The sequence below is a fragment of the Perca fluviatilis genome, chromosome 11, assembly GCF_010015445.1.
Source record: "Perca fluviatilis chromosome 11, GENO_Pfluv_1.0, whole genome shotgun sequence".
Lineage (NCBI taxonomy): Eukaryota > Metazoa > Chordata > Actinopteri > Perciformes > Percidae > Perca > Perca fluviatilis.
The window spans coordinates 3,490,475-3,510,267 of record NC_053122.1 but is presented as its reverse complement, the minus strand read 5'-3'; the positions used below and the strand labels follow the sequence as shown (position 1 = coordinate 3,510,267).

The 19,793-nt window shown below is 38.3% G+C and overlaps 1 protein-coding gene across 1 annotated transcript; it reads right to left on the bottom strand.

The window, feature by feature from the left end:
* Positions 1 to 4,139: 4,139 nt before the first annotated feature.
* On the bottom strand, positions 4,140 to 18,679 carry LOC120568331 (immunoglobulin lambda-1 light chain-like). Its single transcript, XM_039815755.1, has 6 exons — positions 18,483 to 18,679; positions 18,056 to 18,388; positions 7,648 to 7,695; positions 5,145 to 5,453; positions 4,643 to 4,717; positions 4,140 to 4,294 (listed from the first exon to the last, which is right to left on the bottom strand). The coding sequence occupies exons 1-6, from the start codon at positions 18,523 to 18,525 to the stop codon at positions 4,146 to 4,148; spliced, it is 957 nt and encodes a 318-aa protein (XP_039671689.1). The 5' UTR covers positions 18,526 to 18,679; the 3' UTR covers positions 4,140 to 4,145.
* Between the last annotated feature and the right edge of the window lie 1,114 nt (positions 18,680 to 19,793).

Below are 19,793 nucleotides of genomic sequence, written 5' to 3'. Positions count from 1 at the left end.
TTACTGGTAGCAACACAGACTTTCACTGAAGGGAACATTTTCAATGCAGGACTTTACTGTAACAGTGTATTTTTTACATTACTTTTACTGCAGTAAAGGATCAAGAATACTTTCTGTACTGCATACAAGAAACAAAACAAAAGAGACAAAGAAAAACACAAATAGAAACAAAAGACGTGTAGTTTGAAGCAGTGAGGAGTCTCTGCAGCCACAGAGGGGAACGCGTCAAATGGCGCTAACAAGAACACAGAGGTGATCATCATTTTATTGGTTATTATGGGATCCCCATTAGCTGTCATCTAGACAACCGGCTAGTCTTCCTAGGGTCCAAAAACACAATAATTCAGACAATATTAAAACATTTTATGACACATAAAGAGGAAAAGAAAACAAAACAAACTCTAACAGGTATAGGCTCAAAACCTTTTAATTTTACATTTCATCTTTTATTTTTAGGCAGAGTCATTAAAGACAAGGGTTTGCTTGTTTACAATGGTGGCCTGACAAGTGGCTAAGCCCCTTAGGGAAAGGGAAAGAGGGCTAGAACATGAATACATTAGACATACATACAGTTTAAATGATATAAAATACAATTTGAAATACAACCCAGACAGCAGTAAACACGTATACAGAGAGGAACACACAGGTACATGGGTGAGTATATCAAGGAAAGAACCCCCAAAAAAATAATCTGAAAAACTAAATTACATTACACAACATGACACAGGGGTTAGGAGTTAACATAGGTAGCTCACAAAGATGGACAAATATTTATTACAACAAAATAAAATGAGAAAAGAAAAATATGGAAAATGTATTCAAAATGACATGAGGAAAATCTAAAATGTGTTAACATGTCTTCTTTCAGATTAGTGGAAAGATAACATTTATTTTACTACACTTTGTTTATTTGTGTCTATAGATTTCTCCTAAATCTACCAGAAGATAGTTCTGAAATTTCAGAAAACGTGTTTACAAATATTAATTATCTAAATAATGTAATCAAAATGGAGAAAGGTCATGGTGATATCTATTAGTTACATTTTCTCCCCTTAAGGAGCTTGCACACTGCTCCAACAAACTCCAACAAACACCAACAGTTGGGTCAGTGTGGGCCGGCCGTCTGTGTTTGTTGGTGTTTGTGTGATGGAGTCGTTAGAGTTTATGTCCAGTCTGGTCTGGTGGAGTTGGAGAATGTCGGACCAATGGAGCCCATTTTACAACAAACGGCAACATTATAACAGCTCAAAATGCTGTCTCTAAAATGGGTGTTTTTTCTGGCAATTAGTGGAGTAACCATAGTGAGTAATTCCTCAAAACCTTGAGGAGCAAAACAGGCAAAATTCCCAAAAGCTGGAGTATCTTCTGAACGAAGTTCTTGACACAAGTTAGGATAGACACCCTGTTTTACATGTCGCAATATCCAAGGTTTCCACCACAGTCTCCTCCTGGCTCGTCTTGATTGCCGTCTCTCCTGTACACGGCTAGCAGCTTTACAGGCCAGGTAGACCAGAACTACTTTGGCCACATTCAACAAGATCTCCATTTCATCCATGTTATATTACACTAAAACTCAAATAAGAAAAGGTAGGACTAGGTGACCAAAGTCAGTCTTGTCTGTTCCTGTCTGGGCAGTGTGGACTGGCAGTTGGTTTATGAACATTCTAAAGACGACCAACTGACAACTGCCAACAACTGCCAACAACTGCCAACAACTGCCAACAACTGACAACTTTAGAATGTTGGAGTTTGTTGGTATTTGTTGGAGCGGTGTGCAAACTCCTTTAAGATAACATGAACCTGTATGGTTGGTTATGTAAATTATGATTGTGTTTTCTAAAGCTGGAGTTACCGCGCTGCACCGATAGGTTGTTTCATGTTACCATGGTAACATGGATGCTCTAGTTCTGCTTTTAGAGATGCAGATGTTTTTTTGAGGGGGTGAAACAACAAGATGACTTGTTTGTCTCTGTGGTTTGTGTTCTGTCGCTCTGATCAATGATAACAGATGTACCGCTTATTTTTGGAAAATACTGCGGTCGACTTCTTGAACGTTTATGTGTATGTATAATAATGATGTATTACTACACATTCTTATGCATATTATCCACTGTTTTATGAATCAGAGTTTTAGTTAAAAATTACTCATGATTTAAGGGGAAAATAAGAAAAAAATATTTTTATAAAATATATATTTTTTGCTTAATTCTTTAAAATATAATTGATGTAATATTTGTGCTAATGGACATGGTTGTTTTTTATTCATTAAATATGTTTTTCTTTTTGATTCGAGCTGTTTCTTTCTCAGATTAATGACACAGATCCAAGCTGAGAGAGTGAATACTGAGCGCTGAAATCAAACTCCAGTTCCTGGAATGATCCTTTAACCAGAGTGGATGGTTGTAACTGTCATTGTGTTGTTAATGTGAGAAAGGCTGCAGAGCAGAAACCCACACAGCCCGTCTGCTGCAGGAAAGGAAGTGGTGATTCACTGTCAACAGTTTTTTATGATTTCTAATAACCACTGAGAACAGATTCATATCTGCTGCTGCTGTAAACACTCAGGAACTCCTCTTCCTCTCTGCAGCTGTGTGTCTTTTCTCTTGTGGTCTGGAAGCCTTTTTTTCCACTGAGCCCTCTACCCACACACAGTTTAACTGAGCCCAGAGAGCAACAATGATGACCCACCTGGAGGTCACGTCCATGGACTTTATTTATGGGGATTTTAGCCATCAAAGGTGAACTTTACAGTTTACACTTGGATTTGATGAGAGTCCTCATACCAACACAACAACTCACATGAGTCTTTTCTGATCTGATGTCTCAGTGGTTAATGTCTGCAATGCAAATAAGGCATCTTCTTATTAAATGTGTGCTTATTTTCATACATACAACGTTGTAGAAGACAGACTGTGAATGGTATCTGAACAAAGCCCTGTCTAAAGAAATATCAGAATAAAGATAGGAATGAAAGTGTAAAGTTTGGTTTATGTAAGTGCTACTGAAGTGGAGATTTCTGGCTCAGAGTATTAGAACAAAACCTTTAAAGATATGGATTATGAAATTAAGACTCTACAGGTAAATAAGTGTTCATATTTTAACTAACAGATATCACCATGAAACGTCCCCAGTTGATTACCTACATTATGAAAACTAGTTTTTGTATTACAAGTTTTATGAAAGTGAATGTTTAAATACCTGTGCCCCATATACACCACGACCCCAGGTATTACCGAGCAACTCACCATAAAAGATTTGTCCTGGAGAAGACTCCAGCGTGGAACACCCACACCTACTGATCTGTATACAACAACTGGTTACATATATTTGTTATCTTTGGTTAGCTGTCCAATGACAATGATTCTGATTCTAATTATTTGAATGAAATCCAAAAAACAAGGATGAAAAAAACTTTTATTCATGAAAAAAATTTGACAACCCTGCCACACTCTACATAATGTATTAAAGAGAAACACAAGGACAGAAAAAATACTATGAACTATGAAATATCTACCAGACAGCTGATTATTCATATGATTTATCATTATACAAGTCACAATTAAAAGTAGAAATAAACTAAAGTATCTAAAAACACCACAGAATTTAAACTTAACTTTTAAACTTAGTAACTGCTAAGATATATATGTATTTACAACAGATTCTCACACCAAACTCGTAAAATAAATAAAATAAGGACGTTTGGTCAGGAGCCTTTCTCGTTAATATTGACGCTAAAATTCTCCTTTAGCGTTTCTAGTAAACGCGCTTGGTCGGGACTATTAAAAGGTTGTACGGTTCGGTGACACGCAGGAGGAAAGAAAAAAGCGACTCTAAAAAGCAACTCTAGCAAGCATGACACGCAGTAATTCTCCCTTACATACTACTCGCTAAATCGTATCTAACTGCGGCTCTCCCTGCTGCGTTATACAAACACGTGAAGTGCTCCTTTTCGCGCATCAGACGCGCTGACAAGCCACTGTCCAAACGTCCTTATTTTACGAGTTCCGAATGAGAACGGGCTGGTATTTATATTATTAAGATGACAACTACAAGAAGTCATAATTGATATATGTGAATAGTGATCAAAGTGATAAATGAGATGGATTTATAGATTTGAGGTGAGAAAAAGTCGAAGCAGAAAACAGTCAGTCAGCATGTGAGCAGCTGGTGGACGGTCCCTTGTTTCTGAGGATCATCAGCAGAGAGAGTCCACAGCAGTACACCAGACTCTTCACTATCAGCTGGGTGTACAGCAGACAGAACAACTTCACCCTGCACTGGGACTGGAAGGACACTGACACACACACACACACACACACACACACACACACACACACACACACACACACACACACAGTTTCAGTATGTTCTACTATATACATTTCATCAGAACATCTTCAGATTTTCATCGATATAACTTGGACTTTTCTAGACGGGACAACCAGCTTCAAATAGAAACAGGGGGCCGCTACAATTTGAAATAAAATGTCAAAGGCCCCTATTAAAAACTAACACGTCAGGGCCCCACCAAGCTTTTCAGTTATGGAGCCAGGACAGTGACTTTAAGTGTTGGCATTGAAAACAAAAGCTGAAGTGGAAAAGGAAACATTGTTTTTAAAGGAGAGGCAGCAGGTGATCTTACAGTCAGCTTCCTCCAGAGCTAGCTGGTCTGGTGGATCTCTCTCTGGAGGACAGGAGGCTGCTGGAGCTGGAACCTCTGAAACAGAAAAGCAGTGAAATGTTTGGAGTTGCAGTGACAAATGTCAGTCATCTACTCCTCTGCTCTCTTTGACAGCATCTCCACATGAAGCTGAATCACTGCTGAACACAGTCACCAAGCCTTCATCACTGTCAGCTCTGTGCGTTGCTATGGTTGGTGTACAAAAAGCAACAGTTTGCAAGGCTGCTGTAGAGATGCCGACTTTTTCAAGAAGCTGGTTGAAGGAATGAAAGAGGGAGGCTGTGTTCACATAATCCAACAAGTCCACCACCGCTGGAACAAAAATCATATTTTGCACAGCTGCATGTTAACGGAGTATTAGTGGAATATTGTCTTTTTCAGAATAAGAGATAAAAACTAATTATTATAATTAAGTGCATTTAAACGTAGTCAGTACTGAAAACAGTCACCAAGCCTTCATTACCTTGTTCTGTTTGGGCCTCCACTGTCCCCCCCTCATGTAGGACGTCACAGCGGTATTTATATGTGCTGTTCTCTTTCTGATGGATCAGCAAGATGGAGGCGGTGTGTCCTGACTCTCTGATCTCCAGCTGCTCTATATCATCAGAGGGCAGCTCCTCCAGAGGACCAGTCTCATTACGTCTTTTCCAGGAGAACTGGACCAGAGGAGGAAACATAGCTGAGGCCAGACACAGCAGGGAGCTCTTCCCCTCCAGGTGGGCTCTGGATGCTGCTGGGTACACGCTCACCACGGGCTTCACTACCGGCTCATCTGAAGTTTGACAGCAGCAACAAGCAGCACAGACACACATTCACACAGTCACCAGCAGCTTCCAGCACTGCATTCAGTCTGATCCTGGAAACTACATGGACTCTGATCACTAAACTACTCATCAATACAGCACAAAGTTCACTACATATACTGGATTCACCTTCATATGGAACACACACATCATCTCATGTCAGCACGGGTTATATGGGGACTAAAGACAGTTATGGACTAATGTACAAAGTCTATTCACTATAATTATTATTACTAACATAACATAATGATGACATTTTCCTTCATAAAATGGACAATTTCTTTCTATACTATAATAAATAACATTTACTTTCACATTTAATAATTGAGCAATTATGAATTATTACAATCTATATAACATATTTTAATATATTGAAACTACACAATTCATAAAACATTTTTAACAACAATGTTAACGTTTATACACAACTTCAATAAAATGTTCAACAAGAAGTGATGCCCCATGGCCCGGGGCAAGTAAATATAACAAAAACAAAAAAGATTAAATAATTAATATTTTAAATATATGCGGTCAAATACAGATAGAATTTTTTTAATTAACAGCCTCCACTTTCAGTATGAACTTTAACTCATCTATGACTCTGTTCATGATGTGTTTATATATTTTATATGAAGATCAAATATAACAACTTATTTGAGTCTTTGTCCTTATTTGATAACCACTAATGAAAAACTATTTGTATATGAGCCAATAAAGATTGACTTTGAACGAGTAGAAATCATATTTACATCAAAAGAATCTTAAAATTAAACTGTGAATGATTTTTATTCAACAGATTCTCACTCCCATCTCGTAAAATACAGACTCTTGGTCAGGTGACTTTGGCGTTGTTATTGACGATAAAAGTCTCCTTTAGCGTCAGATCTAAACGTGCTTTATCTAAACATTCTGGGTCGGGACTATGCGGCCCATTTTTGACTAAGTCAGGTTTAGGAAAAGATGGTGGGGGGGGCTTACGTTTCCATGACACGCGGGACAAGAACGGGACGGTTGGGTTTAGGAAACGTGACACGCAGGACCCGATCCCCGGTCTCCTGGGTGAAGGTCCTGTGTTGTTTGACCCATCCACCCCCCCCAACCAACCTCCCTATGCAGATTTTGGGGCTTTCATACTACTCTCTACCGTAGTCTCTCTTAATGCTAAGTCATATTCAAGCTCCATGTAGCTGCTGCTCTCCCTGGAGCGCTCTACAAACACGCTGAAGGTGGTTTTAGCGTCTCTTCAGACGCTGACAGACACTGTCCAAACCTCCTTATTTTACCAGTTCAGAGTGAGAACGGGTTGTTTTTATGATATATCAAATTTAAATAAAAACTGCATCATAATAAACAGACTATCTTAATCGTCCTGATTGTAAATTAACATATAATAATTATAAAATGTACCTTCACACAAAGGAAAAGTGTTGTACAGTTAACTTATATATTAAAATAAATTACATATTTATCTTTTCATAAAATACAATTATCATTTTAATTACTACAATAGGCTGCATATAACATATATATTTACCACCTTATATTTTACTCTAATTTATTTAAGAAATAAATCAATATATCAGTAATTTCATGGTTTTTTTTTACCTTTTATACACAAACACAATAAAATGTTCAGATTATGTTGATCATCAAATACTATTTATATTGAAAATATGCTGAGATACATATAAATAGGTTTGTGCTGTTATATATAATCTTGAATCATATATAGAAATATATAAATAATTATGCATAATTTAATAATTAATTCTTAATTATCCTAAACAATATAATTAAAGTTATACTCTTTACAAAATACATTAACTGACATATATTAGATTATGTTTAACATCATATATTATATTATTGCTGATTAACTGAGAGGATCAAATACTGTACGTTTCTAACATTTCATCAAACTTTTTCTATAAATCAATTTAATCTCCTGCAGAAATAAAGAATAACTGGAGTTGTGCAGTGAGATTTAAAGATGTTTTCAGGAACTATGAACCTTTTTTATGTAACAATAGCAGCATGGCTGCAATAATTCTCTTCTAATGATGAAAAAACTAACATGTGAAGCCTGAAGCAGCAGAAACTCATTAAAACACATTTAAAACTTGATCAATAAAATAACTGAAGGAAATAAATGTTTATTCTTACCTGTTACAATCAGTTTAGTTCCAGAGCCAAAGATGTAGTAGTATCCGACTCCCACAGTGAAACTGAGTGATACAAAAACCCTTACTGCTGTTGAATGTGTCTGCTGAGGTGAACCAGTCCAAATTATTAACCAGTATCATATTCCAGCTCCATGATGTGTTTCTCTAATCTTCATATTAACATGACTGTCTCTTCTTTTATGTCTGTATGTATGCTGTACTAGTGTCATATAATATAAAACAAGTGGAGCAGTGTGATTGATGACCTTAGTTTATTTTGTATAATTGTTGTTGTTATATTTTTGCCTTAAAACTCTGATATTGTTTGCTGTGGGTTTAATTTATTATATGTTGCTGTGGACAATTTATCTTTTCCCTCTTTCACGAACTGCAAAAACAAACACTAATTGACCCACCTGTAGAACCCCGTTCACATCAGCGATCTGATTGGCCAGCTGATCAGACCAGTCCCTATAAAAGGAGACTAGACCTCTTACTGAGGGGGACAATGCTCTGGACGGATGGACCGGCTGTGTCCTGCAGCCAGGCCAGCTGACAGTCTTGCCTGGGCCCGGGACGAGATCTTAGATGGGCCCCCCCCTCGCGGCCAGATCTCTCCTTTTCCCTTGCTCTTCCTCTCCTCACATCTCTCACTGAAATTAAGTGTGTAATCAGTCTCTGATCCATCCTGCTCAGACTCTCCGACAGGGCAGCGAGCCCCCCCGCATCACTCTCTCTCTATCTCTCTCTTTTCTCTCTCACGGGTAGCCTGACTCTGTCCCTCCGTTGCGGGGCAGCGGGCCCCTCCCGCATCACTCTCTCTGTCACCTGACTGCAGCTGGATCTCTCTCTGTCTCATCCTTACTGATGGAGCTACCAAACTCAACTGTTTCTGTCAAAGTTAACGTGTTGTGTCAGGCTTTTATACGAGCTAATGGACGTTAACATGAGAGCTGGCCTGTTACGTTACGTTACAAGGCTCGTAAACGTTGGCTGCGCTGTTTCTTACCTTGCTCTACGTTGACAGTTCCAGCTTCACCGTCACCACCTTTTTTTAAATATTTGTTTAGAAAATCTCTAAGGCCTCTATTTTCTTCTTCTCTTTTCTTTCCTTTTCCGAGCTCCGGACTTGTGCTGACCGGACATTTTGAGCGTACTGAACTTCAAATCAAGTGACAATATCAAATTTTGATCAGAGGCCAAACCATTTTTATTTGGGGTGGGGGGGTTCTTGACCACCATTTCCAGGACAATTAGGAAGAAAACAAATAAAACGCTTTTATGTAATTCAAATATTATGCTACATATTTTTTTCCACAAATAGGCCTATTTAAAAAAAAAAGATTTTTAATTCTTCCATAATTTAATGAGGGCCCAGTTCTGCCCCCCCCCTACTGTGGGCCCGGGACAACAGACCCGTTTGTCCCCCCCTATCGGCGGGCCTGCCTGCAGCGGCCTGGCCTGCGGATCTTCTCCCTCGGTGTTTCTGCTGACTGGATCTCCGGTACCCTGGTGGAGCTGAATCCCAGACTCTGCAGTGAAGTGGTCCTTTTCTCCCCCACTGATGCGTGGGTATGTTTTAGCATTTGAACTAAAGGAGTCATTTTTACTAGTTGTTCATTCCTGTGAAGGTGCCAGATCCTGGGGCCGACGGCAGAGCAGCAGACACGGCAGTACTGTTGATGAGCCCACTTGAAGTAGAGGAAAGGAAAGTTGTCATTCTAGTCACCCGAGACTGGTTTAAAGTTGCCGGGCTACGAGCAGGCTACCCATTGATTTTACATTTCTCCGCTGACAGAAGCAGAGCGGCACCACAGAAATCCTGGTTCTGGATCTCTGGATTGGAATCGGCCATGGACGTCGTTTAGGGGGCTGAAGCTACCCCAAAATGTTCCTAAACCCCCCTAAATAATAACAATTCGATTTATCCTCATTGATAGACGCAACATAATATATATATATTCAGCTACAAAAAAATTGCCGAAAAGTCCGAAGTTAGACAGAAGTACAGAGAGTCAGGGAAAAGTTAAGACAATTCCAAGGGCCCATGACTGACAGGGGCCCCAAAAATAGGTAAAAACTAACATAAAATTACTAAACCACCATTCAGTGTGTATATATATTTCAAATATAATATAATTATTGATCTCTTTGTTCTTACTTGTTTTTGGCAGTAAAAGTTAAATATCCCCATTGACCAAAAAGTAAATATCCATATTGACCGACCACCCCCCTGTATCTGCATGAAATGGTTTGGTCCTGCCTTAGCGCACTCAGTCTACTGCAGTCAGTAGATGCGCCACAACTGTAACCGTGACCACAATGTTGCCAAGTAACGTTAAATCAAAATCTGGTTTTCAGAAAAGGAAAGAGAGGAAAGACAAAGGAAAGGGTGTCAAACTGTAACCCAGTTTTCACCACCAAGAGGTGGGTAGCCTGTAGTCTGTGAGTGGTATTAACCTGTTGGCTTAATGTCCATAGTGGAATAAGCTAGCTAGCTACAGGCTAGTGCTAGCCTACATTTAATCACCATTTAATCAGTGCAGGGAAACGTTTAGCAAGATGTTCATATTAAATCATTGTCCCTGCCCCTTTTAGCAGCCTTAACAACAGATGAGTCAGCAGCAGCCCAGTCTCCCCCTAACTGAGCCCCTCCCTGTCCCAGTGAAGAAGGTCAGCAACATTGGGTTCAATGACATGCCTGTTAGCATCATTGCAGGGAGTCTGTGGGGATTTCTGTCTTTCCTGCTCTTTTTAACATTACAAAAAAGAAAATGAAATATTTATTAATGACAGAAAATCAAACAATAACAATTAATTAATTAATCTGTTTTGTATCACTATAATAACCCTGGTGTGGAAATTCCATTTTACATGTCTACTTTATTTTCTTGTTGGCATATATGTGCAGCTAAGTTAAAAAATCTGCTGTTTTCATTGTTTTGAGAGGATGATGTTAATTTATTTTGAAAAGTTAATATATATTTAAGTTTGTCCGTTTTTTTAAATCTTTCATTAATTATTAATAATAATAATTTAGAGAATTTTCCATTTTGTCAAATTTTACAATAACGATACATTGAGACTGTAAAAGATGGCCTTCAGCACATTATGGTTGCTTTTAATCTTGCATCAAATAGTGAACTACATACTAGACTTGCATGCATGTACAAATGACCAGCAGCAAATATTGTGCTAGTACTAGTATTGAACTACAAGAAGCAAGACAGTTTCAAGCCTTTAATGAGAGTTATGTAAAGCTTTTGATGGGACAGTTAGGTCCTAGAGATGTGGTGACAACAGCTGTGCAGAGGGAGCCCAATTTGATTTTTTTTTTTTGTTGTCATGGAGCCCAAAATTCCTGGCGGCGCCCCTGCACCGCACCGTCTCGTTGCATTGGTGTGAACTAGCAGCTTTCAGAGCGTTGCAGAGCGGAGCGTTGGGAGTAACTGGGGGATTCATCTCCTCGCTACTCTTTGGTCTGAACTCGCTATGCTTACCTTTTTAGCTACGTTTTCTTGAGGTAAAGGAAAGGGGATATTTTGGTTTGCTATGGAAAACTAAAGTCTAGCTAGAGTGAACGAGGGAAATACAAGAAATGGTTAACTTAGCAAGCTAATCACAACTCTTTATTCATTGCCAATAATATAGCCTTCAATTCATGGAGCAGATGAGATGGATATTGGAAGATATTTCAGCAGAGAGAGAGAGAATCAGGAGATTGGCAGAGCAGTTGATCCTGATTGAACAATCCTTAGACCTATAGACCATTACTGACAATGGTCTATAGGTCTAAGGATTGTTTTGTAACAAACATTTGTTGGCAGGCCTAGGCACTATGCATAGCCTAAACTAAATTATTTCATTATCATATATGCTAGCCATATTCTAACCAATTTAACTTTCTTCATTCATTGGCTTTGATAAATTGAATACATATGTAGATGTTGCCTAAGGCTAGGCTAAAGATGAGGACATGCCCACAGATACACATGTGGAAATAAAATGAAAGCAATCCTACATACAGTACATACAGTATATACAGTAATCATTACTCCAAATCTTTTATTCCTTCCACCATCAGGTTATTGTATTTAGACAGTAGCCACTTTAAATAGGATCCGTATCAATAGCTTACATGATAAAGTATGCAGTGATGCCTATTATGCCTATTTTTTTTCTTTTCTATTTGTCATATTTGTTTAACTTACCAGCTTATTAGCTGTCTGGCCTCTCTTTGTCAGTTTTTGGACATTTTGGATTTTGTCTCATGTGACCAATTTGCATTTCGAAGTCATGAAATTAGCATCACAGTTTTTTATCTTAAGGCGAGACACTACAGGTGAATAGGGTAAAATTCTTAAATAATAGATATCACCATGAAACTTCCTCAGTTGATTACTTACATAAGTATATAAAAGAGATGTATTACAAGTTTTTGAAATGTGTATGTTTAATTATGCAAATTAGGCATTATATCATTAAATATGCGTGATTTTGCATATATTTTCGGTAGATAGATCTGAACGTATGATAAAGCCAGGTGCAAAATAATGTTTTCATTTTGTTTACACACAAGATGAAAACAAAATTACAGAGGGATTTCAGGATATCTGCTTTCATTACCTAGGAAATCCAAATATACTGTCCATGGCCTTAAAAAATCGATTTTCGCCACATTTGTTTGCTTAAAATGTCACATAAATCAGGCCAGGAATGATTTATTAACAAATCCCTCTGTAAATATCTTCAGAATCCTACTAAGTGTATAACTGGAAAGTTTGGTGCACATAGGTGCTACATAGGCTGAGATGTTTATACTGAAAAATGACAAAAAACTCATTTTGAGAAAACGGCATTTAAAGATTTAAATAGGGGAATTTAATACATTTCTATTGGAAAAATTGCTCATAAACAGAATAAATGCTCAGGCCCTTAGTAATAATAATATAGAATATTTCAAGCTCATGAAAATTGATTACTTAATAAAATGGCAGGCATATAAGGCCTACAAGTGCAGTAACTCATTGAATTAACATTGGCGTATCATGCACAAAGTTGCAGACAAAATCCACGCTAGACAGTTGTATGGACACAGAACAAGACCAACAGTAGATGTCACAGCTTTCTAAAGTCTAATTGTCCATTCCAGCACCATATGTAGGCTAGTTTAGCTGTGCTTAGACTCTTGTGCCTGTGTTTTACACTGGCAGTTGTTTCGAGATCCTGAGCATATTAGTTTCTCTCATTGAATTGACCATCACAACTGTGCTCTGAAGCCACAACTTCTCCATAACAGAAAGCATGGCAGAGGCACCTTCATTGAAGATGGAGATGGCCATATTGCTGCTGCCTCAAGCTTACTTTCCCCACAAAACAGTCCCCTCAGTCAGCTGATGGTGAAGCTAACTAACCAGGCTCCCATCAGCACCGGTTCATAACAACAGAACAGAACCAAACTAATTATGAATCATTCAAAAGACCAATATTTAGAACATTGGAGAAAGCAAACAAAGTAGACTAAATTGTTATTTGACCACCAACTAGGTCAGACAGACAGGTCAGTGAGAGAGAGAGAGAGAGAGACAGGCTCAGTGACCACCAGCTGGGTCAGACAGAGATACTCTTCCTCCTCCACTGGGAAAAACTATCTTCACTAAGAGAATTACACCTTGGAAAATTTCTTTTCCTTTTTTGGCTATTTTTTTTTATAAACTTCCCAAAGTTAACACCAGAAAAGAAGCTGGTAGTTCTCCTAGGAGAGGGGACAGCAGCTCTACTGACAGCTAAATATGGATCTGCCTGCCACAGCCTGAGGGACTCACAACCACTTTAGGATCCCAAAATTACAGATTTGTTTAGTAGCCTATTATATAGTAATTATATTATACAACCATTTTAACTGTTGTGTAATGTAATTGTTTTGTAATATAGTGTGTTGTATCGCGATCAGTACAGTGTAGTTAGTATATATGTAACACATAGGACATGTAGGCTATATGACTTTCTGTAAACTGCTTTGAGAGAGAGAGGGTCTGATTACCTCCGCTGTCCGAAAACTCCTGTTTTCTGAACAATAGTTGACATATCGACGTACTACGTGAAGGCATTTCATCATCTGCTGTCTTAGTGTGTAATCCCCTGTCTTCTTGCTAATAACAACTGTTTTCGTCTTCTCTGAGGTGATTTTCGACCGTTTGACGCATTTATTTTGACATTCTGAACTACCGCGGAAATGTCAGAGCGCGTCACGTGACGATTCTGAACGAATCACGTTGTTAGAAATTGGCATCAGCCAATGAGATTGCGCATTTTGAGTTAAATCCCCCCTTTTACTTTCACGATTGGTTGCTGATGAAAAGGAAATGACCATATTTGGATCCGACAGCATTGTAGAGGAGAGAGAGAGCTTTCCAACGGTATATGTGATGACAGGGTGCAGACAGCGATCACGGAGCAGCGGGATGATTTAGAACGCCAACTTTTGTTGAATTTAGGAGAAATCTACCAACGCTAACAGACAAAGTGTAGTAAAATAAAGACCTAAATGTGTTTTTCCGACTTTTTTCACCACAAGTCTGAAAGAATACATGTTATTGAACACAAATAGCCAAAATCTCAAAATTGACCAGTGAAAAAAACGATGTTTTTGCCTGCCGGTGTCACGCCCAAAGGATAAGACAGAAGGAACAGAGTAGAAATGGAAGAAAATGATATGTCTGTCACTTTTTACTTGTTAACATCTTGGTTTCTTGACATAAGTGGAGCTCTAATACGGTAACAAAAGATGTGAGTGCAATGATGTTGCAAATGCAAGTTACAAATACCCTGGGGGCTAACCCCCCCCCGTCTTTCAGTCCTAGTGACGTCCCTGGAATCGGCTATCCAAAGCCCCGCTGAAGCAGATCTTCTGTGCCGGCGCCAGGAGAAACACGGAGCTGACTCCAGGCTGGACTGGACTTGGTTGTTGTTTCACCCTGGGACAGAATATTGGACAATCCATGGTTCTATTGTCTCCTCTGGTTTTTGAGGAGATTGTGACTTTAATGTCAGTTTAAACTTAACTTTTAAAATATTAAAATGGCTGGGAGTCTAAATCTTAATTTATTTAAAATTAACAGACTTCCAATCCGTTACACTAGCTGTTGTGGATCGTTGGTTCAGACGTTCATGTTCCTCAGAGGATGAATCCTACTGACTTTGATAAGTTTTTATCCAGTAACATCATCAGCTCACATTTTTATATTTAGTCCATTACTATAAATGTATAATGTCTGTGTGTTGCAGTGTAGTTACTGACAACACACCCTTCAGGAAGGCCTCATCACACAACGCCACAACCAAGGTATTCACCAAATCAAAACCACACTCTAGAGATCTACACACCTGACCGTTTGACGAGCCCCCAAATAAGTTACGGCCACAGCAAACAACACACCTTAAATGTGACCTCAACATATCGAATAACACCAAACCTGAGGATTAGTTAAAGTAAATTAAGATGTATTCACAAATTAACTATTATTGATTAAACCAAAACTACGGGAGTCTGGAGTCTGGCCAAAAGAACAAAAGAAGGGAAGAAGCCGAGCCAACCCACCAAGGGCCGTCAGACCCAGAACTCCCCAACTAAAAAGTAGTAACTAACTAACAGAAACAAAGCTGCAAAAACTAGACTACCAGAGGTCCGTTCCAGGTAGGAGGTTTAACAAACTCTGAGTGTAACCCTGATGTCTGAGTTGATTTACCCTGAGATGGAAACTCTGAGTTTTCGGTTCCAGAACAGCTGATTTGAGTTGGTTCAATCAACTCGGAGTAGGTTGACTCAGGGTTAGGCGCGTGCACATAAGGCAGCATGAATGGAGCCATGATTCTACGATTCACCATGGTAACAACCACAAACAAACGGGTCGGCGGAAATACTCATGGGAACATACAGCGAGTTTGAACCATAGACAGTATATTATTAATATTAAGAGTCTATGGTTTGAACATGCATTTCATTAAAAAAGCAAGACAGCGGCTGCTGCTGCAAAGAGAGAGAATTGGTGTGGGAGAAAATTGCTGCCCGAGTCACTGCGTACGCATTAACAGTGTATTAATTTCATATTTAATCAGTTAACTTATAATATTAGGCTACTGGTGAAAACTGGAATTGTAGGCTACACCTATAATTTTATTCAGGTGCAATCCTGCGAGCGAAAAAGTAAACTATACTATTCCCATTCTGAGGCTGCAGCACCATGATCATTAACAGAACTATAAGTATAATCATTTATTTCTTTTTAATGGCTCTCACTGGTTTGTGTCCAGGGAACACGTTTAAAAAACGTTTCAGAGCGATCACACTTTTCTGACGGCTCTACATACAGTGGCTTTACTATTACAGTATGATCCGCTGCTGTTAGAAAGAAAACGTAATGCGACACAAAGAATCTGCTGGGATGTTAAAGCCTGTCCACGATGTTGAACTAGTGGAAGGATAAGGTATCTACATATCTAATAGACTGTGATAAAAAATACCTCTCAAATCGGTTATGTGGAAATGAAAAAACATCTAGTCGGGACTCAATATCATCTCCCGAGGTAAACTCTCTGAATTAATACAGCTTTTTCATCAACGCGATCGTCGACAAAAGGACATGACATGTTAGAGAAAAAAAACATTTTATAGTCTGCCTAAAATAAACCAATAAGTTTTCTTATTCATGCAGATAACAAACTGCATTAAAATGCGCCTGATACAGACTGAATGAATGAGGAAATGAGTTTCCCCTCCCTCTGAGAGGGAGGAGAATGAGAGAAACTCGAGGTTTCTTGAAGAAAACCTGCTCCCGACCAGGTTAGGTTCACAGACTCAGTTACCATAGTAACTGACTCTGAGGTTAAGTTACCTCTCTTTCTGGAACGGAAAACCCAGAGTTTCCCTCATCTCAGGGTTAACCAACTCAGAGTTTTCACTAAACCTGCTTTCTGGAACGGGCCTCAGACCTCCATCCTCAAAGCAAAGAAACCCAAAAGAAGAGAAGAGAAACCAACGGTGATCAGCTGCTTCAGTCTCAGAGACAGATTTCTGTCTCCCAGCCTCTCTTATATCCAGGGGAGGGGCCCCCCTCAATCAGAAATCAGGAACACCTGAGATGAACAGAGGAAAAAGAGAGCAGGGAGGGGGGCCTAACATCCATTACTATACATTTATAATGTCTGTGTGTTGGAATGTAGTCTTGTTGTTATCTGAAGTAGAAAGAGTTGTGATCCTCCTACTTTTTAAATAATTGCTGAACTTAAGGTCAGAAATATTAAAGCTGAAATTAACGTTATTGGATGAAAAGGTTTGTTGCAATTTAATCATTCATTCAAAGTGATTTCAGTGTTTGGATGAATAGATATATATAGGGTTTGACATGAATATAATTATACTTTGTTTTAAAACCTTCAAATATCTTTAATCCATATTCTGTCACATGTCATTAGACATTTCTCTGTTGATTAACAGTTTATAAGACATCTCAAAATGTGTATAAATATTAGGATTTATCATCTGGGGACCATAAACATCATGTCTGGTCTCTGGTTCTGGATCAAAGTTCTGGTTGGATGAAAAGACTAAAGTGAGATTATCTGCTGAAATCAGTTCCAACATGTGATGTTAGAAATGTGTCTGCAAAGCCTTTATTGTGAAGGAGACACAGGAAGTGTTTACATTAAGAGCAGATCAGCATTGTGAGGAGGAACAGACTTTATTCCTGCAGCAGGTCAAATCAGAGGATTTTAGTCTTTAAATGTTGAAGCTGGTTTTTGGTTTCAGCATTTTGCCAGTTTTGTCTAAATGATTGTAATCAGGAACTGCTTTTTAAAAAGGAACTATTTAAGTTTTTATCACATTTACATACATTTATTTGTATTATTTAATTATTTGCATAGTTTTCTTTTTCAGATCTTTTATTATTGTTTCTCTGTGTTGTTAAGAAAAGAAACTTCAGATCAGTTCAGTGTGTTTGTGACCAGTGTTAGACAACTTACTCAGGACGTGGAATCAGTTACTTGTTAGTTATTACTACTTAAAAAAGTAATATTACCTTACATATTACATATCAAAACTAATTAGTTATGGTTCTTGTCATATTACTATATTACTTTCTAACTGGATTAATAACTGTAATATAATTACTGTTTTGGAAATTGTAATCCCTTACACTACTCATTACTGGGGAAAGTATCCTAATAATATAACAGTAATAGATTACTTGGTAATGCGTTACTGCCCAACACTGTTAGTGACTCTGGCTGAGATGGAGGTGAAATATGTGAACCTGGGCTGTGGTTTACTGATCTCTTCCTGTCACAAACACTGTTTGACATCTGTTCATCTGGAGGTTTTTGTTCAGGCTGCAGGGAGCATTTCTCACTGTGGGGAGCATCCTTCCAACAGGAGCAGTAGTAGGTGGCTGAATGATCGGGTTTAATGCTTTGGATCTGCAACTCCCAGCCATTTCTTTTATTCACAGCTGAGAAATCATCTTCCTGAGAATGATTGTATCCCTTATGTATGCCACCATCACTCGGATCAATACGAAGAATCCTTGTGAATGTTTCTGTGTCTCTCTTCTGGTACCAGTATACATAATCATAAGTATTGTCACACTGCTGAGTGCCTCGACAGCTGAAGGAGACGTCTCCACCAACTCTCCTGGTCAATGTTAAATCATCCTGAATCAGCTGTGTTGCCATGGCAGCCAGCGCTGTAGAGAAACAGACAGGTAGATGAAGGTGAGTGTGAGCCAGTGTTTGTTAAAGGTGGAGTTTGTTGGCTCCTGATTGGCTGGAAACACTCACCTGAACACAGACAGCACAGAGCAGCAGCTGGGAGGAAAAGCATTTAGTTCAGTGGTGTTTCCTCTGGTGAACCTGGGGAGAAGTGGCGCTCTGATGCAGCTGAGGCCAAACAAGGACGAGCTGTGAGATCAGACGAGGGCCACGTGGTTTCTAACAGCTCCTCACATCTCCCATCAGCCCCTGCAGCAGACAGATAAGGCTGCTGTCTGAGTTTAAAAACAGGTGGAGCATTTTATCTGATAAAATTATTGGAAAAATAGGAAATGATTGTGAAACTACTTTAATGGTTGAAGTCATTTTTTATTTAAAAACCTTTTATTAATATTAATAAAGTTAATATAAGAGTAAACATTTTACATTTCAGGATGAAATATTATTTTTAAATTTTCTTGTAATCATTTCAATAATTTGAATATGAATGAATACGTTCATTAATTTGTGTTTAATAATTTCAAGAAATTTTCTTTAATTTACACTTATTTTTAAAAAGTAGATTTTTTAAATACATTTAGTTCATTCCTAAATTTAGATCTTTTTAATTTTCTGGTAAATATTCCAAATACTTTGACTATTTTTTAACTTAATTTAATTTTTTGTTTAAATTTATGTTTAACTTTGATTTATGTTGATCTAGTTAACAATAGTTAATAATGTTAATGTATTAGTAGTAATTATGAGGTCTGGACTGTTGGTTTGACAGAACAAACATTGTGAAGGAGTCACTTTGGGCTCTGGGTAATTTGTGATGAACTTTTCTCACTATTTTTACAAACCAATCAATCAATTAATGAAGAAAATAATCAGCAGATGAATCCAGAATGAAAATAATCATCAGTTAAAAGTTCAGAATGAGCTCCAGCTCAACCAACTCCAACAGTAAAATCCTGCTTTTACATTAAAGCTGAGTATTAATAATCTAATATATAATATTTAAACAGTCACAGGGGACATTTAAACTTTCAAAACTACATTTCACTGATGATACTTACAGACTTTCACTGAAGGAACATTTTCAATGCAGGACTTTTACTGTAACAGAGTATTTGTACTGTGTGGTATCAGTACTTTTACTGCAGTAAAGTATCTGAATGAAACTACTGTTGTTACTGAGTAGAACATTTCCTTCACACTGCTGCCCCCTAGTGTCTGCAACAACAAACTGATTCACACACACAGCCTTTACTGTAAGGGGGAATCCCAAGTCTCTTATTTGATATCTCCTCGGTCCTCGCTGGAACCAGAAGTTGGTATTTAGGACCAAGAGAGCCATGACAAGTTTTGTGCCTACATCTATCAGAAATATGAATCAAT